Source organism: Hemicordylus capensis, chromosome 3, assembly GCF_027244095.1.
Source record: "Hemicordylus capensis ecotype Gifberg chromosome 3, rHemCap1.1.pri, whole genome shotgun sequence".
Taxonomy (NCBI): Eukaryota; Metazoa; Chordata; class Lepidosauria; order Squamata; family Cordylidae; genus Hemicordylus; species Hemicordylus capensis.
Window position 1 is genome coordinate 257,971,272 of NC_069659.1, and position 26,086 is coordinate 257,997,357.

A 26,086-nucleotide genomic window follows, 5' to 3' on the forward strand; every position below is an offset into this window, starting at 1 on the left:
TTTATATGCCGCTTTTCAACAAAAGGTTCCCAAAACAGTTTACATAGATATAAATGAATAAAGTGACTCCCTGCCCCCAAAGGGCTCACAATTTAAAAAAGAAACATAAGATAGACCGCAGCAACAGGCACTGGAGGGATGCTGTGCTGCTGGGGATGGATAGGGCCAGTTGTTCTCCCCCTGCTTAATAAAGAGAATCACAACTTTTAAAAGGTGCCTCTTTGCCCAGTTGACAGGGGACATTACAGCTGCTACAGACTTATTACTCACTAGGGATGTGCAGAGAACCAGTTCGGAGGCCCTTCATGGGTTTGAAAGGTGGCCACTGATTTGATAGCAGGGGGTGCTGCTTTAAGAGCGGGGCAGGGTGCATTTACCCCTCCCTCCACTCTTCCCCTGCCGGCGCTCCTTTTTTCTAAAGTTCATTGGGACGGAAGTGTACCTCCCTGCCTCCCGTTGCCCCCATTTAGCGTATACAACCAAAAGTTGTGCGTGCCACAGGCACGTGCCGGTGCGTTGGATACTTTCCAGTTGTATCCAGTAAACGGGGGCAATGGGGTGGCAAGGAGGTACACTGCAGCCCCAATGAACTTTAGAAAAACGGAGCACCAGTGGGGTAAGAGCGGAGGGAGGGGTAAGTGCACCCTCCCCTGCTCTTAAAGCAGCACACACAGCCCGCCAACAAACCACCCCTGCCTGGTTCCCATCACATCCCTAGTACTCACTACTTGGTAAATCCTAACTCTGATAAGACGCTGTGCTCTTTTTTCCTTTATTTCTTTTCTTAGGCTATCGCCATCACATGGAGCAAATCAAGGAGCCTCAGGGATGCAGACAGATTAAATAAACAAACAGTGTTCAAATGTGGTTATTTACAGGTGAAGATTTAAGCTACCATACCTAATACACACCCCTGAGGCTTTTCAGACAGCAGGCTTTTCCGCAGGCTTACCACAAGTCTTTACTGAGAGTTCAGGGCATAACGGATACTCCGGCGCAAAAAGAGGATTTTTTTAACCACAAATAAAAATTGGGCTACTTTCCAATACGGAGAGAAAACCCCGAGTCACATGCGAAGTGTTCTCTGAAATATTGCAAGGACTCCAGGGGTAAATCCAGTTGATATGTGAACACACACACACACACACACACCCTCCCAAAGTAAAGCTGTGGTCTGTGTTCTTTTACCCTAGAAGTAACTCAGTCTCAGACAGAAAGAGAAAAAATGACAATGGACCAAAATATACTTGGATCTTTAAATTATGAACTTTACAGCATGAGATAAAATCATGGGTTAATAGTGTTAGTCACATTTGAGACTATAAAATGACAAACTGTGTCAGACAAAAAAAGATGAACTTTAGCTCTTTTCCAAGGTATTCAAAATGCCATAGAAACATATACACTAGAGTGAATACTTTAATGCCTGAATTTTGTCAAAAGTGACAGCAGGCTGTTTCTGAGTGCTACTTGGCTCCTTGACAATATGATTTACCTGCCATGCTATTAGGTCCTTTAGTTTTTCAATTTTTTCATGATCTTCTGGATGGTCGTACATGTACTTCTCAGTAAAAAAGGCCTAAAGAAAACAAACAGTAATCATTACTTTACAGAATTAGTAATTGCTTTTATAGTTTAGAAGAAGCAAATATTAAGTGAGAAGGATCATCATTTGACTATTTTTATCAGTGTGAGAGCTTTTTAACTTATGCGGGTTGAGAATGATATAGGCTAGCTAAATTTACGTGGCGGGGGAGACATGCAAAAAGAGGTAACATCATTCATTGGAGTACATAGTCATGTTGAGGCCCAATACAAATATTTCCCTTTATTTACATTTGTAGCAGCTGCCAACAAATCTACACTAACTATAGTGTAGTTACACTATAGTTATATATAGTGTTAGGGGTCATCCCATAAAACTTAGAAATTTAGGACCAACAAAAGGAAGTACTTTTTCACACAACACATAATTAACCTATGGAATTCTCTGCCACAAGATGTGGTGACAGCCACCAGCCTGGATGGCTTTAAGAAAGGCTTAGATAAATTTATGGAGGACAAGTCTATCAGTGGTGACTAGTCTGAGGGTTATAGTAGTTATATACTGAGCTATCGGTGACTGACTAGGAGAGAGAGCTTGGGGTCGTGGTGGGCAGCTAGTTGAAAGTGTCAACACAATGTGCAATAGCTGTGAAAAAGGTCAATTCCATGCTTGGAATCATTAGGAAGGGGATTGAAAATCAAACAGCTAATATCATACTGCCCTTATACAAATGGTGTGGCCATTTGGAGTACTGTGTACAATTCTACTATACCTCAAAAAAGACATTACAGAACTAAAGAAGGTGCAGAAGAGGGCAACCAAGATGTTCAGAGGCCTAGAGCACCTTCCTTTTAGGTAAGGCTACACTGGGCCATTTTGGTTTAGAAAAAAGATGACTAAAGGGCAACATGGGGAGGTCTATAAAATTATGTATGGTGTGGAGAGCGAATTTTTTTCTCCCTCTCGCATAACACTAGAATGAGGGGGTCACCCCATGAAACTGATTGCCAAGAAATTTAGGGTTGAAAAAAGGAAGTACTTTTAAGTACTTTTACACACAACAAATAATTAACCTATGAAATTCTCTGCCATAACTTGAGGTGACAGTCACCAGCCTGGATGGCTTTAAGAAGGGCTTTGTGGAGGACAAGTCTATCAATGGCTACTAGTCTGAGGGCTATAGGCCACCTCCAGCCTCAGAGGTAAGATGCCTCTAAATACCAGTTGCAAGAGAACAACAGCACGAGAGAAGGAATGTCCTCAGCTCTTGTCTGTGGGCTTCCCAGAAGCCTCTGGTAGGCCACTGTGTGAAACAGAATGCTGGACTAGATAGGCCTTGGGCCTGATCCTGCAGGGCTGTTCTCATTGCTGAAGTCATACATGCTTACATTTACCCTAACATTCTATTGCAATGAAACTCCATGTTGGTTTTGTATTGTGTGAAAAATAGATTTCTTTTGTATGTCATCTACTTACGAGTTTCTATGAACAACCTTAGGTTTGCATATGAGCAAGAAGGAACTGTGAATGATCATGATTATAGCAGGGTGGCTAAGGTGTGACCAATCTGTACAATACTGGTGAGACTTAAAAGTTTGAGATTTTTTTCTTTTCTGAGAGTTTACATTGATGAGAAAGCAATGGCAGATTTAAAATATATTAGCATGGATTTCACAAATGATAAAATAAGAGCTTCATTTCTAGAACACCTCTATGTCATTTTCAGCCTGTTCAAAGCAAAGAAACAGCCACCCAACCCTTCCAAAGTATAATGCTTAAAGAACAAACACCACCACAAAAATTATTGCCCCACTGACCTACAGCACTGATATTCAAGAGTTGCCTGATAGTCTCTTGATTCAGTGAATGTGAGAGAACTGGATTGGTACTCTAACCCCTTCATGAAAAAAGATGTTTAAACAAGAATCCCATTTTCAAAGGTATTAGATTAGCAAAAATTCACAGTAGTTCCTCTAACAGACAGATATGCTATCAGTTCCTCACCTCTGGAATACCAACATAGCTACTAATACTTGGATGAAACACTGTCTGAATATAACATACCCTTTCATAGTTGGTGAAACCACCCATGACTGCAGGGTCCACAATGCCATTTAGCAGCATAGACAGAGGATTAATTGGTAGGTTTGGGTCATTCAGATGTTGCTGAACCATATTGTTGATTTTATCATTGGTTAGCTGCATGGTTTCTATTGCATTTTCAAGGGGGCTGATTTCAACCTGAGAGAAAAGCATAAACAATCATTTTATAAAAATGCCTTATTTATATTAGCCAACTTGGCAGAACGTTCATTCGATCTGTCAACTAAAACCTGTGGGTTTCAAAGCAGAACAAATATCCGTGTAATTTTATTTTAGCAGGTGAGCGCAAGCATGAACAACTAGTGCTCATATCAACCAGAGAGGGGAATCACGCCCCCACTGCAGTCTGCTCCTGCTCCTTCCATACCCTTCCTATCATGTCCAATCCTCCAGCTCCTCTCGCCCACCCCCACTGCAAGTTAACATCACCCCAAGTCCCATTTATATCTTGTAACTTTTGGCCACTTGAATGTGTTGACGGAACATTTTGGTTAGCTTTCCTTGGGCTGAGGTCTTTGGCCCCAGCACAGTTCATTGAGCTTGACAACTGGATGCAGCTCTATGGATGTATTATTTTCCTGCTGAGGTCACTTGCATCACACATCAGGGTGTTTTTCAAACTTAGAGGAGTTTCAAAAATGGGTTTGAAATACAGTTTGAGGGGATAGACGAAGACGTTTGACAAAAGCTCTCACATGAGCCCAAAGGAGCTTTCTGGATCATAGCCAGTGCCAGCAGCACTTTTTCTAGACATACACTATGGCAGAATAGAAAGTGTAAGGGGTTAATTGGAATGTGTTAAAAATGCGTCTGTATTTGATTACAGTCATTTGCATAAACTTTACATAAGAACACTTCTATCTAGCGATCAGTAGCTCAACACAGTTCTGAAAGGCACTTATAATCAAATCTTTCTAATTGTCACTCCTACACCTGCACTCTGATTACATCTAACCTCCTTTAATTATCATTTTTAAAAGTGTATTTTGCGCATTATTTTGAAATGCAAAGCAACATGACAGTCAGAGCTGTTGTATTTGCCCAGTTGTATTTGCGTAACCATTTGAAATATCTCCCCTTCTCAGAAGTGAATTCAATATCCCTGAACTTTAAACATGGCCAATAAGAGGGATCAATACAGTTTTGACATGGATACGAACTGTTCAGTTTTCCACATTAATTATCCCATTATAGTAATTATACCATTATAACTGAATGCTACTACTACTATTTGCACCTAATAATGTGATCAGAACCAATGGAAATAAGGAGACAAGCTTTATGAGTTGATACAATTGGCTATCAAGGGCTTCATCATTATATATGCAAAAAGACATTTGTTACTGTACAGTCATGTGTGTATGTATGTTGTGATTAATATGAGCTGACTAGAGAATGTGCATAAACATGTGCACATTCATTGGCCACTCTGCCAATGAAACTCTGCCGCCCCAAGAACGTTTTAGAAACGTCCAGCGCCAGAGGGGGAAGAGCAGCGGTGGGGGGGAAGTACTACCCCCCGCCCTTAAAGCCACACTCCCCCCAGTGCCGGACTGCGCCTCCGTGGTTCCATGCACATCCCTAAGGGGAGCTGGTCTTGTGGTAGCAACCAGGACTTGTCCCCATAGCTAAGCAGGTTCCACTATGGTTGCATATGAAAGAGAGACTAGAAGTGTGAGCACAGTAAGATATTCCCCTCAAGGGATGGAGCCGCTCTGGGAAGAGCACAAGGTTTTAAGTTCCCTCCCTGGCTTCTCCAAGATAGGGCTGAGAGAGATTCCTGCCTGCAACCTTGGAGAAGCTGCTGCCAGTCTGTGTAGACAATACTGAGCTAGATAGACCAATGGTCTGACTCGGTATACGATAGTTTCCTATGTTCCTATTACTGGGGCTCTGGGGGTGGGACAACACATGGTGGCGCTTCCCTTCACCTGACCCTTGGAGCTGCTGGGTGAGCTGCAGCCAAGCCGCTGCTCGTCTGGGTGGGCAATCCACCCGCCCAAGGAAGGGTGATTGATCGTCTGTGGGGAGAGCAGGTCAAGCCTGCTCTCATTGCAGAACCCCTTTCAGCTCTACACATTGATCATGTGTAGAGCCTTAGTATGTATAAAATGTTTACATCCTCCCATATTACCTGGAAATTGGCCATACTGATCGGACAACATACACATTTCTTTCATCATGCTGCTAATAGGTGCACACTTTTTAATCCCTTCATTGAATATATGCACAGTGGTTAGTGTGTCAGTGTGATTTAAATGGAGAGTGTGCATAAACTCCAACATATACAAGGCTGTATTTCCCAGATCAGCTGCTATGGTAACCTTTTCATGGGCTCACAGGAGATCTGTCACATTGTCATTTTTGAACTTGCCTGACCACAGATTTGAACTTGCCTCAGAGATATTTGTTAGCTCCAACTGAATGCATGGCAGCAGGGAATTTTAAATACTGTTTCAATGGGCCTTTGGGCCCAATTCATTATTTCTTTGACTGTGAGTGGTGGTTTGTTTTTATTTGTTTTTATGGCTGTCTTTTCAGCTTTGTTGTTGTTGATTGTATTTTTGTACTTTTTAAAAATTGTGCTTTCAGCCAATTTGAGGCCATGAGGCTTAAGGTACATACATAAGCAGGATATATAATTTTTTTTAAGCATACATTAAAAAATAAATAAAAGCGCATTTACATTAACATCTATTTCTCACATGGAGTTCTAGCATCTAGTAGGATCAATCTAAGTGGTTCCCAACCTAACAGGAAAATAACAAGAAAAGAGTAATTGTCCTCAGAAAGTCTCACTGATTCTCACAGCATTTCTAGGACTCACCAGTTTTGTTCCAGTGTGTTTGGGGGTTGGCGCCATATCTACTACAATTGCTTGTTATCATTGGATCAGAAAACTCATAATGCCCTCTTCTTATACCTTCCCCTGAATAGGGATGTGTACAAACTGATTTTTTTGATTCGATTTGTGCACAAAACAAATCACTCCTGATTTGTTTTGTGTCCAATTCTACCTCCCCAACCATCCCCAGATACGATTTGTATTTGATTCAATTCAATTTGGATTTGGATTGATTTGGACCACTTAACAAGGTCGTAGGGGCACCAAATTTGGATGGTAGGCAGGTCCCTATGGGTGCCACCTACCACCCAGATTTCAAGGTGGTGGTATGCTTGGTTGATTTTTAATTATTGTGTTTTTTTAGTTTTTACTGATTTTGTATATTTCTGCCATAGGAAATAATGGGAATTTGAAGTCACCCTATCCTAACTCTAACATGGATCCCGTTTTCATTTTTTTTTTTTTTAAGTTAAGCTCTAGCCCTCATAGAAGTGGAGTTATGGAGCAAAATGTGCGGTGATTATTTTTCAAGTGTGGATTCTTTGGTGTATAATAACTTTTCCTCATAATGAATCCCTATAAGGATTCATTGCACACCTTCATTTCTTCTGTTCATTTGGACTGTCATTGGACAGTGCCAACTGTCAACTGCCATGTGTCAACCAAACCCCCAAACCCCATCCCCGCACACACTGGGGTACTCAGATTTTTTTTTTTAATGAATTTTTGAAGTGTTTAGATTCTTTGGTGTCTTCATTACACACCTTCATTTCTTCTGTTCACTTTGACCCCACTACTTTGCTGGTGGGGGTGGGGAATTCATGGCACTCCATGTTCCAACTAACCTTCAGCCCACAAGCCAATGGGTACTTAGTTTATATTTTAGGAATTTTTGAGGTGTTTAGACTCTTTGGTGTGTAATGAATCCTTATAGGGATCATTATGAGGAAAGGTTATTAGACACCAAAGAGCTTAAACACTTGAAAAAATTCCTAGAACATAAACTGAGTAGTAACCCCACTGCCTTGCGGGTGGGAATGGGGTGTAGTTGGCACATGGCAGTTGAAAGTTGGCACCAGGGGCGTAACAATAGGGGGGCAGGGGGGCACGTGCCCCGGGCACCACTCTGGGAGGGGGCGCGGTGCAATGCCCCTGAAAAGCTCCACCACACAAAAATTTTTTTTTTCCAAAAAAACATTTTTAAAAAAAATTTCCCCAAATTCCAGGCAGCAGAGGATGGCGGGGGTGGCTGGCGGATGCTCCCACTGGCTGGCAGGAAAGGCGGCCAGGCGGCCGCCCGCCCCCTGCACTCGCACTCCTGCAAAGAGCGCACATGCCTACGTGACCACGTGAATCAGAGGAAGGATTTGGAGGAAGGAACAGAGGGATTCGGCTTCGGCCGCCAACACTGTTCCTCTCACATTGAGTCAGCTCAGCTGTTGTAGAGTAGAGCTGCAGTAGGACTCCCGACCCTCCCTCCCCGACTGCCGCCTTACAGACCGGGACCCGCCGCCTCTCCTGCTGCCGCAACTTTTGCCACTCCTTGTCCGCAATCCCAGGCGGCTCCTCCACCTGATCCCTCCCCAGCGGACCACGTGCCAAGGGTGCTGCAGCGCAGGCTCAGCTCGCTCGCTCCTCCTCCCCCCCTTCCCCCCCGCCCGAGCGAGTCTGGCTGGATCGCTGGATCAAAATGGCGGCCGCTATGGCGGCCGGAGCAGACCGAGGAGGGAGTAGCGAGAGCTGCTGAGTCGGGCCGGCACCGGGAGCCCAGTCGGGGGTCATGGCAGCTCTGGGCGACACCGAAGACATGCGTGGTGAGTGGGAGGGATGGGAGAGAAAAGGGGCGCAGAAAGTGCCGTCCGTCAAGGGGGGATAGGTGGCCCACCACCACACACCCGGCCCTGTGGCGATGCAGGACCCCCCCGTCCACCCCTCTTCCTCTTCTCATTCCGTGCCTATAAGCAGCCCTGACTCACACACCCCCACGCCCCTCTCCCCACAGTCCTAGGAGTTCTTCTCTCCCTCCCTCCCTCCCAACCCAAACAAGGTGCTGTGGGGGCCACAGTCAAGAGAGGCGACCCTAAGGCTTCAGCAGCGCTTGGTCGCTTTTCTGGGTAGCCGCGTTACTTAACCCCCCTTCTACTTCTTAACCCAAGTGCTGCACTCCTGAAAGCCCTTTTTCTTCCACAGTCCACTTGTGGGAAACACCCACCCTTTATCTTGTTTTTCATGCTTCTTGTGACACAAACACACACACACACCGCTCCCCAAACTCATCCTCCCCGACTCCTCTTCCTCAGCACTTGTGCTTTCTACCCGGTTCCAAACTCCACTTCGTAGCCAGGTGAGGACTTGACAACTCTTTATCCTACCTGGCCTTTCCCCTACCCTCTTCTCCCCCACCCCCACCACCCCCAACCTGGTTTTATGCCCTTGGCATTAACTTGGGAGTGTTCGAATTCAGACCTGGGTTCCAGTTCTACTTCAAGTGGTGCTTACACAGCAACTTCACTTTTGCTGTGAGTTAGCACTAAAGTGCTAAAGTAAACATCTCCCCCAAAGGGTATGATCTTGTAAAGTGCCCTCTCCATTGATGGTCCTGTATAAGTAATAACAGTGTTCCCCCCACAAGATAATTCCTTGGCTTAAGTAAATCTATGCTGGGCAAAGGACAAGCGTTGGGCCAGCAGGTCACATGTGGTTTGCAAGGTTCTTATGTGCTGAATGAGTATATCCAAGCCTCCTTGCACCAGCCCTTTGCATATATTTTGTTTCCTGCGAGTGCATCCAGCAATTCATTAATTTTCTGCCTCATTTTTTCCACTTCTAAAGCAAGATGTGTGCTGTTTAGATATTGGTCTGCTGGTTTTTTTACATTAAAAAAGAAAGTAATATATGATGTGTAGTGAGAAAGTTCTCTTGACCACACAAGTTTGAAGTTGTTTGGTTTAGAGACAAACTCATTAACATAGGCCTGCAAATTGCAACTCGCCTTGCCCCACTTAGGGTGCTTATATGGGCAATAATGTACTTCTGTGGTGCCTCCATCATGCATTTAAAAAGTGACATTAGTGTAGTGGCCTGATTCATGATTCATAATTCTGATGTTTGAGACACAAGCCTACTTCACATTTTGAAATTTTTGGAAATTTTTGTAATTTTTTAATTTTTAAAATAAAAATTTTCTGAAACATGTGTGTCAGTCAGATGTATGTTGGGGGGGGGGGCACACTTTCAGTGCTTGCCCTGGGTGCCGTTTTCCCTAGTTACGCCTCTGGTTGGCACTGTCAAAAGGACAGTCAAAATTAATAGAAGAAATGAAGGTGTGTAGTGAATCCTCATAGGGATTCATTAAGGGAAAGTTATTATACATCAAAGAATCCAAACACTTGAAAAATAGTGACCACACATTTTGCTCCATAACTCCACTTCTACAAGGGCTAGAGCTTAGTGTTTTTTTTTAATGATAGCTGGGAATCTGGGTGAATTAATGGGAGGGATCCGAATATTGAATCACTTTGAATAGAATCAGGCACTATTCGAGTTGGACCAAAATTTAGCCAATGGACCACAGGGGTGATTTTGAATCAGATAGATTCAGTGGCAACTAGCTCAGTGGCAGAGCACCTACTTTGCAAGCAGAAGGCCCCAATCCCAATCCCTGTCATCTGCAAGTAGGGCTGAGAAAGCCTGGCTGAAACCTTGGATAACCACTGCCAGTCATTGTAGACAGTTCTGAGCTAAATAGGCCAATTGTTTGATCCAGCAAAAGAGCTTCCTGTGTCTTGAAAAGTGTGGTGTTTTTGGTTAATACATTCTTTGATCCAGGCCATTTTGAATGTGCCTTTAGTTACTTTAGTTACTTGTATTCCAGTCCTGGAGTAGAGGTGGGGCTAACAAACAGGCAGCAGCAAGAGCACAAAAAAGCAGCACTTGCCTCTTTGTACAGAAGAGTTATTTCATCATTAAACTATTAATATTCCTGATTCCACTCCACTGCCTTGTCCTTGCATACCACAACTCCTTCCCTTGGATTCTACACATGGAAGCTCTTTCTGTCCTCTGCTCAATGATGTAAGAATAATGGACATCTTCAGAAATAGGACTACCTTTTCCAGGTTAGTGGAAAACATCAGAGCAAAGCCCTGAATCATTGTAATAGATTTTATTTATTTTTTATGTATAAGCCACTGCCTTGTCTGAACTCCAAGGCGGTGCACAATTTTTTAAAAAAAATCATAAAAAACAATTAAACCACTGCTTTGTGAATAAACAATTAAGAATTTGACCCAGCAATGTGCTCAATATTTCCTTATTTTTTTTCCAAAACAGAGACTTAGTTCAACCATATGTATCAGAAGATTAGAGGCATACATTTCGTATTGTCAGAAGTAATTTCTTCATATTAAATGGTCTTAATCTGTCAACATGGGTATTATAAATAGAGCAAACACAATCAGCCAACTGAGCTATGCAGTCTTTGACTGCCTTCTTAAGCAACATTTCTGAAGCAAGCATTTTATGATAGGAAAGACCATGACCCAGCTCCAGACCAGGAGCTTTCCCAGACAGCAGGCTTTGCCACAGGTTTTCTGTGAGGCTCTACTGCGAGTTCAAAGTTGCCCCCCAAACCCTACGCAAGTGGATTTTTTTTACTCTCTATATAAGGCACGCTACATTCTAATGCATGAAGAAAACCCCAAATTGTGTGTGAAGTGCTCCCTGATAGCTCACAGGGACTTTGGGGTAAATTTGGCCCATATGTGAACGCATACCTCTATTCTGGAGGAGATGCGAACTAAAAGCCTGGTGTGAAAAACTTCTAGGCAATCACTACAATACCACCCATGCATAAATTGTCTAGAACACTTTAGAGAGTGTCTGAAGTCTCAGTCTTCAGCTGAAGTCCTATACCAAAAGAGGTGCCTGCAGAGCATAGCTGATCAACCATACAGACTTGTGATATTTTATTTACTTAAACAAATCATAAGTCATAGGTTTCTTCTCCTACTCTCTTTATTTCTTGACTGATTATAATGCAAATCCATCTGAGTATGTCCAAACTTTCAAAGCAGTATTTATTTAAATACAGAACCTTCATGTTCTTTGCAAATTTACAAATGAGAAAAATTAATCTTGACAGGATAATATATGTGCAGTCATATAAAAAATATACAATATAATGCTTTTCCTCCACTTCATCCAGCCACAAGAAAACACAGACAGGTGCCTGGTGTCAGGCTGATACTAACAAAGTTTTAATTTGGGGGGTGGGGGGGGAGGCTTGCAATAACCTACTTACAACTGGCAACTCAAGATTCCCTCACCCCACCCCATATCTACTCCTATCCGTATCCCTTGCAGTGAATGTTTAAAAATAATTTATTTCATCTTATTTTCTACAGGGCTCTCAGTATTTGTACCAGGAATTAAAACATTGAATTACAAACATTCAGGAATTCTAAATTTTGGTAGTAACTTTCCATTTGAAGAGGTTGTTCATAAACAGCTAATCCAGCTTTTGTAGCAGCTGTATAGCACATAGGTCAAAAGTTATACACTGCCTTCCTGAAATTATTAAATTGGACAGAGGTAGTGTGTTTATTTCAGCTGTGCAATTGTTACAATCACTGCTTACAAAAGTCTTAAGCAGAGAGTACTATTAGGAGACTTGCTACGCAATTCTATGAGATTCTTAGGTCTAAGCAGTCCCATGCAGACACTGCCTGCCTAAAGGAGTCAGCCTTCGTAACGAGCAAAGTGAAGGAGCTTTAATCAGGTAGGACAGGACTGAGTAAGATGTAATAAGCAGCGGGGAAATGACTTGCCTAGGGAGCAAGAGGTTGCAGGTTTGAATCCCCGCTGGTATGTTTCCCAGACTATGGGAAACACTTATATACCTGTAGGCAGCAGCGATATAGGAAGATGCTGAAAGGCATCATCTCATACTGCACGGGAGATGGCAATGGTAAACCCCTCCTGTACTCTACCAAAGACAACCACATGGTTCTGTGGTCGCCAGGAGTTGACACCGACTTGATGGCACAACTTTACCTCGAGGGGCTGACATCCTGATTAATACTGTGTCTGTGCAGTTAAAGGATGCCCAGCTGCAAAGGTAAGATCTGTTACTGAGACAGCTTCTTTTGGGGCTACAAACAGCACCCTCTATGTGATTTGGAGTTGAAGGTTTGCAACCTCCATCTTGGCTACCTGAGCTCATGAGATTGTGAATTCCGCACATGCCCATATTTGGCAAACTATGCAGTTTGGTCACTTGGCACAAGCAAACATGGGGCAGCACTGCCCAAGGGCAGAACAAGCGACCCCAGGGAGACCCCCATGGCTGAGGATCCATAGGCAGAATCGTGTAAATTTCCCAGCCCATACCAAAGAAAGACCATAGCATCAACAGGACTGTCCACGCTCTGTGAAGGAAAGTTCAGCAGCGGGGACCAGTATGATTCCAGTTGTTTCCTATGGAACTGCCAACCTATTAGCCAGGCAGGCTCCAATAGGCCTGCAAGCTTCATAACAGTTATGTAACAGGTGTAGCTAGACCCAACCCAAACCTGCCACTTTGCAATCCAACATGCAATTTGCAAAGGCACAGGAATCCTGCTGAGGTTGGGATGATTGACAACTATGTTTCTCTCATATGCCACTCCATCTCTAATGCTGTTTAATAAATAGTTTCACTTTGGCACAGTTGCACTTTGTTTCCAGGGGTCAAAAGACAGAGATACCTCACTTCCTGAGGTCATTTATTACCTCAGCTGGCCTTAGGATGGGACCTAGAAGGGGAGGACAAAGGGACCACTCTGCTATCTGGGCTCAGGATCTACAGCTACAACATGGTGGGCTGCATAAGCCAGTGGTAAGCTGGGGAGCAGCCTCCTCCGGGCTCACAAGTAGATGCATAATTACTTCCATGGTGAATGAAGCCGTTTGGAAGAGTGATGGTGGCATGATAAGGGCTGCTGAACAGCCAGAGAGCCAAGCGAGTGAGTGTGTGTGTGTGTGTGTGTGTGTGTGTGTGTGTGTGTAGTGGGATGGCTAGAATAAAAAGGACGTCATGTGATATGAGAGCCAGATGATTGGCTGCTGCAGTGCTTCCTGAATGGCTGAGACACTGTAGTCTCTCTAGGATGCCAGTTAGTAGGGACCACTTTCAGATTTTTCCAGTGGGGCATCCATGGCTCACATCTGTGATTATTTCTCCATGAGTGAAGGAAAAGGGACTTGCAGAGTCCTGAAAATGCCCCACAATGTGTCTGCCTTCTGTCTGCTTCTGGGTGGCTAAAGAGCTACTCTGTGGCCTGGGAAATATGCATTTGAGACCTGCTTGTTCCTCCTCTTTCGCTTCTGGTATTGCTGGCCAGTCATACAAAAAAATGAACTTGGCGTTGATTGCCCATTCCACTTGGCTGGGCTTGAGCTTGGTCTGCCTAATTCCAATCCTGTGTTGTAGTGCAGTGAGCTACCAGTGTCTTCTGCTTCATGCGGGCAGTTGAGGGTCCCTTTGAGGCTCACTCCAGTTCCTCCCCTGGCAAAATGTTTCCTTTCTGGAAATGACTGTTGTTCCCCCAGGACAACTTAAACCTCACCATGGGAAGGAAGTCAGTTTTGTTGCACATGCCTTCTCTTCCCAAGGGAGTGATCTTCCTTCACTTGGTGTGCTGTGCTCAAAAAGTTGGCTATTAGCAGTGTGAGCAATAAATGGGGACTCAAACCCTCTTCTGGGGGACCCAGATGGTTTTCTTGCTGCCAGCACTGTTCATGCAGTAGAAGGCGTACTCTTGTGTCAGATGACTTGGGTGCTTTATGTACGTGGTGTGGTGTGCAGATGTCATGCCCTTTGAGGATTGGTCCTTCCATGCTTGGCCTACATGAGGGCATCACTGACGTGCTACTCTCTGATAAATGCTTGCTGGAAGTTTTGCTGTAGAAGCTAGAAAAGTGGTAGGGTTGACCCTCTGTGGGCCCCACCCCCAGCTCTTTATTTATTTATAAATTTATATCCTGGTCTGGGCATATGTTGGGTATAGGATCCCAAGCCAACATAGCCACAGCCCCAATTAGGTATAGGATTGCCCGGTAAAAGTTTGATTGAGCCCCAGTACTGAGTCAGGATTTCCTCCTGAAAGAATTGAATTGAGGCATGGGGTCTGTAATCAACCAGGTCATATTGAGCATGTGGATCAAGACTTTCTTTGCCATAGGTTCCTGTCAGAGAAGATTAGTAACTTAGGATAGAGCATCAACAATCACAGGCACTTACATAATGTATCAACAAACTGAACACATTTTGATGTTTTTTAAGAAAGCAGCCATGTGATTAAGTGGCCCCAGAAACATTTTCTGAACTGATCTTACCATAAAAACTGATTTGACTTCAAACCATCTCAAAATCCCAGGTAGTTTATATCCTGTCACATAAATGGTTCTCTCAATCCACATATTCTGAAAAATTAAGAGAAAAGATTTGAAGTAGAATGTTAACAGATGATAGTCTTTACCTTGACCTGTATTTTATATCTCCATTACATCATTACATTACATCATACTCCATTACATACATATACAGGGCAGGGGTGGGGGGAGAGGCTATCATTAGACCATACTTGAAATAACTTACATTTGACCCCTCAGGCAACTATAGGCTTGTCTCTAATCTCCAATGGCTGGGCAAGGTGATTGAGAGGGTGGCGGTCTCTCAGCTCTGGACAGTCCTGGAGGAAACTAATTATCTAGACCCATTTCGAATTGGCTTTCGGGTGGGCTGTGGGGTTGAGACTGCTTTGGTCAGACTGATGGATGATCTCCAATTAGGTATTGAAAGAGGGAATGCAACTTTGCTTAACCTTTTGGATCTCTTGGTGGCTTTTGATACCATCAATCATGGAATCCTTCTGGGTTGACTGAGGGAGGTGGGATGGGTAGCACTGTTCTACAGTGGTTCTGTTCCTACCGCTTGGGTAGATTCCAATTGGTGCCACTTAGAAACTGTTGCTCTGCAAAGTGAGAATTACTGTATGGAGTTCCACAAGGCTACATACTGTCTCTTATGTTCTTTAAGATCATTATGAAACAGCTGGGAGAGATCATCAGGAGATTTGGTGCAGGGTGTTATCAATATGCTGATGACACCCCAATCTATTTCTCTCTATCAACTTCATCAGGAACTTGCATAACTTCCCTAAATGCCTACATGGAGGCAGTAATGGGCTGGATGAGGGATAACAAACTGAGATTGAATCCAAATAAGATGAAGGTGCTGAGGTGGTTGGGGGTCAGTTGCCAGTTTGAATCCCCACTGGTACCTATATTGGGCAGCAGCAATATAGGAAGATGCTGAAAGGCATCATCTCATACTGCACGGGAGGAGGCAATGGTAAACCCCTCCTGTATTCTACCAAAGATAACCACAGGGCTTTTTGGTAGCCAGGAGTCAACACCAACTTGTCGGCACACTTTAACCTTTACTGATGATGTGGGTGGGTGTCAAGACCCGAGAGATGGTTTAGATCTGCCTCTTCTTGATGGGGTTACACTCCTCCTGAAAGATCAGGTACATAGCTTGGGATCCAAAGCTGGATCCAAACTCTCAATTCCTGGAATGTAACCCCATTTCTGGATCCAAAACTCTCCCTGGTTTCTCAGTTTGAGGCAGTGGCCAGGAGTGCTTTTTATCAGTTTCAGCTGATATGTAAGCTATGCCCATTTCTGGAGTTAACGTAGCTTAAAACAGCAGTACATATGCTGGTGACCTCCAGGCTTGACTACTGTAATTCACTCTATGTGGGGCTGCCTTTATACATAGTTTGGAAACTACAACTGGTACAGAATAAGAGCTTCTCCATCTCTGATTGCTTTTTAAAAAAACCTTAAGACACACCTCTTTTCTCAAACTTAATTAAAATTAAAAGTTTAATTGTTTAATTGTTTTTATCCGGTGAAATAATTTTAATTGTTTCACTCTCTGAATTGTTTTAAATTGTTTTTCTTCTGTGAATATGGTTCAATTGTTTTTATTTTTGTATTGTAATTTGGATTGTGTACACCACTTAGAGATGTATATATCAGGCGGTATATAAATATGACAGAGAAAGAGAGAGAGAGAGCAAGCAAGCAAGCAAGCAAGCAAGCAAGCAAGCAGAGCACCAGCACTACACTTACTACCAATTGTTCAAAAATGCACCAGAATAAATTTAATGGATTCCCTGTGTGCACTAGAGAAGTATTTTTGCATCTAGCTTTGAGATCAACATGTTATTTGTAGTGATGTCCTCTATATATGCTCAAGGGTTTGTATGGATGCATTTAAACTAATTTTCCCAGTGCAAACTGCTTTTGCATCTTCAGTGATCTCCAAGGCATGATTCAAGGCAACACAGGGCTGCAGTGCTGTTTAGAGAAAAAATGAAAATCAGCAACACTGCATGTGCCGTGGCCTACATTTAACACACATTTAGTCAGTTGTTGCAGTAAAGAAGCAATTGATAAGGTTGGTTTAATTGGGCCAATTCTGCGAATGTGAGACTTTATGCAAACAGCACATATGTAATTAGGCATTGAAAAACAAGAGGTATACAGAAAGAAAGGAAGATCTTTTTATTACTTTGGGTAAATCTCTTTGTAATCTGATTTACAGTGCATTACTGTGACATAACAAAACCACAGTGGTGTTATCAAAGACCAACAACACAGCAGAGTATATTCTGTTGTCCTAACCTGCTGATCCATTAACGATAAACCAAGACAGGCTCTCACAATTCCTACCTATTTCATAGTAGGTAAACTGTACTGAAGATTTCCACATTAAGGCTGCTCAAAAGCTCCCCTCCTCTCCCTCTCAATATTGTAATCCCTTGGGAATTCTCTTAATCCTGTTCCTTTCCCACTGTTTTTGTTGTTGTAGGGTGGATTGTACCACTTCAGACTGCAGGTAGATATACCACTTTTGAATGCTGTCCCCTTTCAGAAACTGAATCTAAGAACATCAAGGAGAAAGATTAGGGATGTGCAAAAAATTTCGGGCACAGAACGATCTGTGCCCGAAACGAACAATTTCGGGTGATTCGGGGCCGAACCGAATCACCCCTGATGTCCCCCGATATTTTTCGGGCACGAGCCGAATCACCCGAATTTCGGGCATGAAAAATTCGGGTGATTCGGTTCACGGTTGATTTTTGGTGAATTTTTAAAGTTTTAGTGACTTTGGGGCAGTTCGGGGGCATAGCATGGGATCTGGGCAAAAGGAGTGGGGTGGGGTGGTAGTGCCTAATGGGTGCAGGCTACCACCCCAATTTCAGGGGGATTGGGCCAAGGGCTGATTTTTGGTAAATTTCTGAAAATTTCATGTCTTTGGGGCAGATTGGGGCAGAAAGTGGGGCCTGGGGCAGAATAGTGGGGTGGGGTGGTAGTGCCTAATGGGTGGAGGCTACCACCCCAATTTCAGGGGGTTTGGACAAAGGGCTGATTTTTTGAGAATTTTTGAAGTTTTAGTGACTTTGGGGCAGTTTGGGGGCAGAAAGTGGATCTGCCCCAAAATAGTGGGGTGGGGTGGTAGTGCCTAATGGGTCGAGGCTACCACCCCCATTTCAGGGAGATTGGGCAGAGGGCTGATTTTTTGAGAATTTTTGAAGTTTGGGTGTCTTTGGGGCAGATTGGGGGCAGAAAGTGGATCTGCCCCAAAGGAGTGGGGTGGGCTGGTAGATAGTGCCTAATGGCTGGAGGCTACCACCCATCCCCAATTTACGAGTGATTGGGCAGAGGGGGGAATTCTGGTGAATTTATTTTTATGAGGTTTGTCTTCATAAGGTGAAGTGTACTAAATTGATTACTTCCTCATATTCATAGTAAGTGTGAAAAAGTGAAAGTGGGGTCATGAGAGTTGTTTAATTGAAAAATATCACATTTGCTATGATAGAATGAGAATTCACACCTCAGAAGTTTTTTCTGAGGTGTGAATTCTCATTCTATCATAGCAAATGAGATTTTTTTCAATTAAACAACTCTCATGACCCCACTTTCACTTTTTCACACTTTCCTTTACTATGAATAATATGAGGAAGTAATCAATTTAGCACACTTCACCTTATGAAGACAAACCTCATACAAATAAATTCACCATAATTCACCCCTCTGCCCAATCACTCTGAAATTGGGGATGGGTGGTAGCCTCCAGCCATTAGGCACTATCTACCAGCCCACCCCACTCCTTTGGGGCAGATCCACTTTCTGCCCCCAATCTGCCCCAAAGACACCCAAACTTCAAAAATTCTCAAAAAATCAGCCCTCTGCCCAATCCCCCTGAAATGGGGGTGGTAGCCTCCACCCATTAGGCACTACCACCCCACCCCACTATTTTGGGGCAGATCCACTTTCTGCCCCCAAACTGCCCCAAAGTCACTAAAACTTCAAAAATTCTCAAAAAATCAGCCCTTTGTCCAAACCCCCTGAAATTGGGGTGGTAGCCTCCACCCATTAGGCACTACCACCCCACCCCACTATTCTGCCCCAGGCCCCACTTTCTGCCCCAATCTGCCCCAATCTGCCCCAAAGACATGAAATTTTCAGAAATTTACCAAAAATCAGCCCTTGGCCCAATCCCCCTGAAATTGGGGTGGTAGCCTGCACCCATTAGGCACTACCACCCCACCCCACTCCTTTTGCCCAGATCCCATGCTATGCCCCCGAACTGCCCCAAAGTCACTAAAACTTTAAAAATTCACCAAAAATCAGGATTTTGCCCAATCTGCCCGAAATTGGGGTGGTAGACTCTACCCATTGGGCACTACCACCCCACCCCAAAATTTTGCCCCTGGGCCCCTTTTTACCCCCCGAATCGATTCGGATTCGGATTAAATCCGAATCCGAACCGAATCAAGGGTGATTCGGGTGACCCAGATTCGGGCACAAAACAGAACAGGGGTGATTCGGTTCGGGTCCGAGCCGAATCACCCGAAATCCCGAATTGCACACCCCTAAGAAAGATCCCAGCTTAGGTCTTTGCTGACTGTGCTGTTTTTTTGCTTGCAAGGACAGGGGCGTATCTAGGGGTAGGGAAGGCAGGGCACGTGCCCCGGGCGCCACTTGAAAGGGGGGGCGCAATTTTGTAAAACTAATTTTTTAAAAAAATGGCTGCCAAAAACAAAATGGCCACCGTGCATGCTCAAATAGCCTCTGTGAGGCTCTAGGTCATGCCAGGCTTTGCAGAGGCCATTTGAGCATGCGCGGTGGCCATTTTGTTTTCAGTGGCCTTTTAAAAAAAAGATTATTTTTTAAAACGGCCACTGCACATGCTCAAATGGTCCCTGCGAGGCCCTAGAGGCCAGCGGGGTGAGGGGGAATCTTTGCAAACCCCCCAGCCTTTAGGAAGCCCCCCAAAGGGGCTACGGGTAATAATAATAATAATAATAATAAATAATATAAGACACTGTACACATATTCAGATTGGCACTATGTACAGAGAATCAGGGCTTGTGAATATTGAGCTGACGCTTAAGAGCTAGGATTGTATTCATTTGCTCTTACTTTGCTTCTTGTGATAAGTGAGTTAAATGTGATGTCTTGCTAATATGGCTATTAATGGTGAGTTTGTCTTTGAATCAGTGTGAAACCCTTAATATTAAGGCCCACTGGGAGTTTCTTGCTCTCTTTCTCTCATTTTAACTGTCTTTCTGAAAGACTAGAATATATTCCAAGCAGTGACACAGTTTACTCTACATATCCTTTAATTATTTACAGAGTATCTGGGAAAAGCCAAATTCTCGATTTATTTTTAAAACTTATGTAATGGTGATGCTACAATGCATAGTAGAGAATTAGACAGGCACTTCTGTTTAGTTTTCCAAGTATATCTCCACATAGTATTTGGGTATTTCATGAGCCCCCACATACTGAAATTTGTAGTTTTCCAGCATTTTTTGGTCTGGCTAAGTCCACTGCTAAACAGTTTCTGAAATATTAAAAGATTAAGGAGCTTGACTTGTATTTTTCAGCTGATATTATGGTAAAGTTATCTGAAAGATGGGTGTCAGATGCTTGGACAGGGGGCGCAATTTCAGTGTTTGCCCTAGGCGCTATTTTCCCTAGATACGCCTCTGTGCAAGGAGGAACATTTTTAAAAGGGCACCACTTGTAGCCTCTAGTGGTGCAGTCCATTTTACCACTCAGCATTCTACCTTCTCATGCTGCTGCAAGCACGGTTAGGGTTGAAACTACACACGAAATAAAGCACTCCCTAGTTAAGAAGCATACCATCTAGTGTCTCCAGACAATATGGCTTAATGTCTGTTCATACTATGGGATAGGCTCCATAAAAACACTTTCACTGAAGTCTGGCCTTTAGCAAAACAAGATTTGAAAGCCTAGGGTTCGTTTCATGACATTCATAGTTAAAATAAATGAAAAGAGAAGCTAATATGGGTTGACATTGATACATGGAAGTTGAAACATAGAGGTTGACTTCTACTGGCCACAAGATCAACTCCACAGTTTTGTGAAAACATTATTGCTGTCTCAAAGGCAGGAGTTAAATCTGCATGGCTGCAATCCTTACGTTAATGCAATTTAACTTGTAGTGATCAAAAATAGCACTGATAGATTCTGTACTTCTCACAGTAAATGCCCACGTATTTCACAACTATGCACATACCCTGGCACAAGGTACGTAATTTTTGGCATTCACAATAAACTGTAAATTTATTTCAGTATTACTAAGAAGAACCTAAATAACTATTACAATACAATATGTGAAAATTACCGCAAATTCATTGTCAGGGGTTTTCTCTCCTTTTCGAACAGGTCGCGAATACTCAAAACGCTGAACCTCATTCACCCTATAGAAACTAAAAAGAAGGAAGATACACAATTGGATAAATAATGTTTTCTTATAGCCTTGTGCATGAACATTACACTGAGAGTTGGTGCAACAAAACAGCCACCCTGTGGCTTTAAATCACCAGCCACTGTTCTCTCCATGTAGTGACAGTTGCAGTGTGATTTAAAGCAACCTCCATGTATGCAGCCGTCTGAACAGATTAAAAGGTCATTAGGGTAACTTTTTAGTTAGAGAGGTTTGCGACAAACGACGAAGTAGGCTTAAAGGAGCCTTACAAATATATCTAGGAAGACTGTAAGCACACAAAATAATTTCCTGGCTAATTTGCCCACACATTTGAACACAGAAATGTTAGTGATGTCTAACATGCTGGCCCACATTTCTCAGCCTTATGAAGGTGCAGGGAGTGTCCATGAGGATTGTGCTGCCCTCAGCAATATATTTCTGGCAGCGAACAGGGCTTTTGCAGGAAGGGGGGGAAGCAAAATCTCCACATGCTAAATGTCCTGGCTCTTTGAGAGCTCTTGCTCTACCCTTATCAGCCTGCAGAAAATGAGGGCCACTACTATTTATTTATTATTATTTATTATTTATATTTATATCCCACTCTTCCTCTGAGGAGCTCAGAGTGGTGTACATGGTTATTTTTATCCTCACAACAACCCTGAGAAGTAGGTTAGGCTGAAAGATACATGACTGGCCCAGAGTCACCCAGTGAGTTTCATGGTTGACTAGGGTTTTGAACTCGGGTCTTCCCGGTCCTAGTCCAACACTCTAACCACTATGCTATGCAGGCAATCATCCAAGTAACTTAAGGAGGCATATATCTGCCGCCACTCCCCACATTTTTTCTTCATAACAACATTGTGAAGTGGGCTGCCTGAGAAAGAATGACTGATCCAAGATCACCTAGTGAGCTTCATGACAGAGAGGGAAATTGACCTCAGGTATGCCGCCCTACTTAGACACTTGGATCACTACAGCTTGGGACCAGGTTACTTGAGAGAGCTCCTTGGGCATATGTCCCAACTCGGACTTCTCGGATCTTCTTGGATGCCCTTCTTGGATCTTCTTGGATGCCCTTCTCCAAGTGCCCCTGCCAAACGAGGTGAGGCGGGTGGCTACTAAGGAGAGGGCCTTTTTGGTGGTGGCATCCCATTTGTGGAATAGCCTCCTCAGTGAGGCTTGCCTGGTGCTTTCAATTTTTTTCAGCGTCTTTTAGACGCTGGGTGTCTAAAGCCTTTAGACCTTTCTGTTCACTTTGGATTTTTAAAATGGATTTTTAAAAAAAGTTTTAAAAATGTTTTGTATTGTATTTGTATTTTTTTGTTCATTTGTTTTTGGGTTGTGGTTTGTCGTGGTTTATGTATATTTATTGGATGTTTTTTAAAGTTGTGTTGCGAGCTCCCCAGAGAACAATTTGTTCTGGAATGGCTAACAAATAAAGTTTATTATTATTACACACCGTAGTGACTCTTTTGATGGTATTGGCTCGGTCAGCCATTACTTTCACCAGTGGTAAAAGGGTGGGCAGAATGCAGAGAGTGCACACATACAATTCTAGGATTCATTCATTGTTGAATGTCAGACAAGGGCCCAAGTCTTTTATGTTACTACTTCTTTCGAGTACTGTAATCACTTCACTATATGAAGTATGTTTCAGGTAACATATGCACAATCAATTGATCAGCACATCTACTGTACCTTAGAATTTGCTCCGATACTGGCCTGTGGAATTTGGGTGGCAAGTCAAGCTTTGGCTTTACAGTGAAGCACTGAATATCTGAATTAAAGTGTTAAGGACCATAATGATGCAAAGTTAAAATTATCAGGGACATTTTATCTGAAATGGACATATATACAGTATAAGTATTTTTAAAGATATAGGAAGGACAGTGAGTCTGTGAACCTTTAGGGGACAACTGATCACACCAACAGAGCAGTTTTAGAGGATACATTGCCCAGGAGAGTTTTTAATGTCTTCGCCTGGAGGAGACGTTGTCTTCATTTTTTCAGCATTTGGAAACTGGGTTAATAACCTTGCTTCAAAATCTTCACGGCGCTCATATTCTTTTCCTCGGTAAATAAAAACTTTGTTCTATAAACAAATATATAATGACATTTATATCCACTATAGATTCCAGAAAAAGCAAGCAAGCAAGCATGTATCCTGTGTTAGCATATCTGTTAAACAATTTCCTTAATTATGTCTACATATTCTGGAACTATAGAATACCTATAGAATACCAAGAAAACAACATAAAATAAAATTTAGCACAAATTAATGCCACATTCTGCATCAAGAACATATTCCGATTTGCATAATTCTTAATTAAGGTTGGACTTTTTAGAAGACTGTGGCCGCATTTGCATTTAATGTGGAACCACAGTTGAAGCGGCCAAAGGTTCCACAAGTGTTATATGTGAATGTGAGCAATTAGAGTTTGGCATGGCGACAAACCCAAAATTTCAGGTTGGATGCAGCCTGTGATGCATCCAAATGCAAAACTTCAGGCTGTGTCCCTTTCAACCAGAGTTGCGGGAGGAAGCAGCAGCTGAACTCCATCCGTGATTGGCTGTACGGGCTGTCCTTCAGTTAAGAAGGAAGCCCACACTGCCAGTTTCCCCTCCTCTCTGCATTCTCACTGACTGCAGAGTGGACACTCTCCATTACATCTGAATTTGGATGGGAGAGCAGGAGGAGGCGGGTAGCAGAACCACGGGTCCAATATTCAGCCTTACATGAAAATGTGGCCTTTGAAACTCTGGGGAAGTGACATTGGCCTAAGGTACATTTTAATTTGTGGTATAAGTACAAGCTGGTGAAAAATGGGCTCCATAAGAATTGTTCCATGTGGAAATCTATTTCTGAGAAGCAGTTCATGGTTGAAAACGAACCAACTCAGTGAAACACCCTGAAAAATGTGCAATGATGTTCGTGTAGTCCTGCATTTTGCAGCTACCATACAGCTCATTCAACACATGAATCAGACTTCAGAGTAGCGACAGAACTAGAGGGAACAGAAAGACAGAATGGCATGATGACAGGAAATATCTAGTCATGAAGGAAGAGTAGCCATGGGAATGAGAACAAAATGACAACTGAAATCCAAAATCTGACTTTTGAACTTTACCAAGACACTCTCTGGTTTCTAAATCTGAATTCAGGAAATGTAAATACCTAGAGAAACTGAAAGAGGAGATAAGTCTCTCTCTGCTTAAATGGTAAAAATATATATGTCACTTGCTTATAACTATTGAGAGAGGATAGATAGGCTATGAATGTAATAATAAAAAAGCCCACTTAGAGTGTATGTTTTGCACACAGAAGGTCCCATATTCAGTTGTCATCACCTCCATTTAAAATGGGTTATAAATGAGGCTCATGTCGCAGGGCCGTGAAAGACTTCTGCCTGAGGTTTGAGAGCCACTGCCAGTCAGAGCAGGCAGTACTGAGCTTGATCTTCCAATGCTTGACTGAACAAAAAGGAGCTTCACTAATTAGGTAGCTTCATTTTCAATGACCTTTTGGGGGTACAAATATAATTTATAACCAGCCAAGTACACTGAAATTAATGGAGATGAAATATGGTAATATCAAAGCAAATTTTGTTTCAAAATCTTTCCAAAAGGGCGGGGGGGGAGGATCATTTTCAATTGAGTGTACAACTTCCCATATCATATTGCATATTAAGGTCATTCACACAACCATTACAGGGGTGGTGGTGGTGAGGAAGCCTGTGCTGAACCTACATTCTCCCCAGACAATCCACGTGGAGCATGTCTCCCGTGCCCACACAACCTGTGCTGCTCCAAGCAGTGTGGATCTCTGGAGGCTGGGAAAATGAGTCCCGGCCTCCAGGAACGCCAAGATGCACTGCATGAGCAGTGCGGTGCATTGAGGGATTCCCCCTCCAGCCAGGCACTAGGCACGGAGCTGGGGTTGAGGGTGTGTTCACACCCTCTAACCCCGGTTAAGGGCTGGTGTTTAAAGTTGGGCTAGCGGTAGTGGAAGCACCAAAATCAGGAGTGATCTCAGTGATCCACACGAGCAGCTCTAGCCTGGGTTGGGCTGCTCATATGAATAGCCTCATCATATCACATAATATGTGTGCCCAAAGCTGGACTGCAGTGGAGCAGGAGAGCAGGAACAAGAAGAGACATGTGACTGGGTTAAATCAGCTCAGCTTCCACACGCATTTTGTTGCAGAATAAGTAGAAGTAGAGGCATATTCACTACCAGTCTGTCTTCTGGCACTCCTGAAAGTGATATGCATCCTGCCTGCTGTGGAGTATCTGGTGAGTAGGGCCAGCTTAAGGAAGCCAACCGCATAAGCCTATCTGCCCCTCAGCAGCCATCCACCAGGCAGTGTGCGACTATAAAACCAGCCCCCATTAACAGGCTGGCCTGAGTAATTATGCCAAGATCTTTAAGAGGTGCCTGAGAGGTGCGCCATCCATGCTCACCTATGGTTACCAATTCTGCCTGAAGAGTGTTGGAGGTTACCACTATCACTTTTTTGTAATATTTTCATACTCTAAAACCATGATCATCTCTAGGATTGCTTTCAGTAGCCACCTAGACATCGATGCCCAATCTTGGAAACTCCAGGCCAAACCTATGCTCATCTCTGGATATGGTTCCTGCCCAAAAGCCCAACAAAAACATGCAAGACCATGAAGAATTATTTTTTCCTATGTTACATAGTCTGAAATACACACACACACACACACACACACACAC

General features: G+C 43.3%; 1 protein-coding gene across 4 annotated transcripts in view; it reads right to left on the reverse strand.

Moving 5' to 3' along the window:
- The window catches only part of DOCK1 (dedicator of cytokinesis 1), a 645,511-nt gene that overhangs the window by 48,691 nt on the left and 570,734 nt on the right, over positions 1-26,086 (reverse strand). For all 4 annotated transcript variants that reach the window (XM_053305327.1, XM_053305329.1, XM_053305326.1 and 1 more), the window contains exons 41-46: positions 23,299-23,440; positions 23,047-23,125; positions 21,265-21,349; positions 14,871-14,957; positions 3,611-3,787; positions 1,496-1,579 (exon numbers count right to left, since the gene is read on the reverse strand). In XM_053305327.1, the coding sequence (XP_053161302.1) occupies positions 1,496-1,579; positions 3,611-3,787; positions 14,871-14,957; positions 21,265-21,349; positions 23,047-23,125; positions 23,299-23,440 (654 nt within the window). The remainder of the gene's footprint in view (positions 1-1,495; positions 1,580-3,610; positions 3,788-14,870; positions 14,958-21,264; positions 21,350-23,046; positions 23,126-23,298; positions 23,441-26,086) is intronic.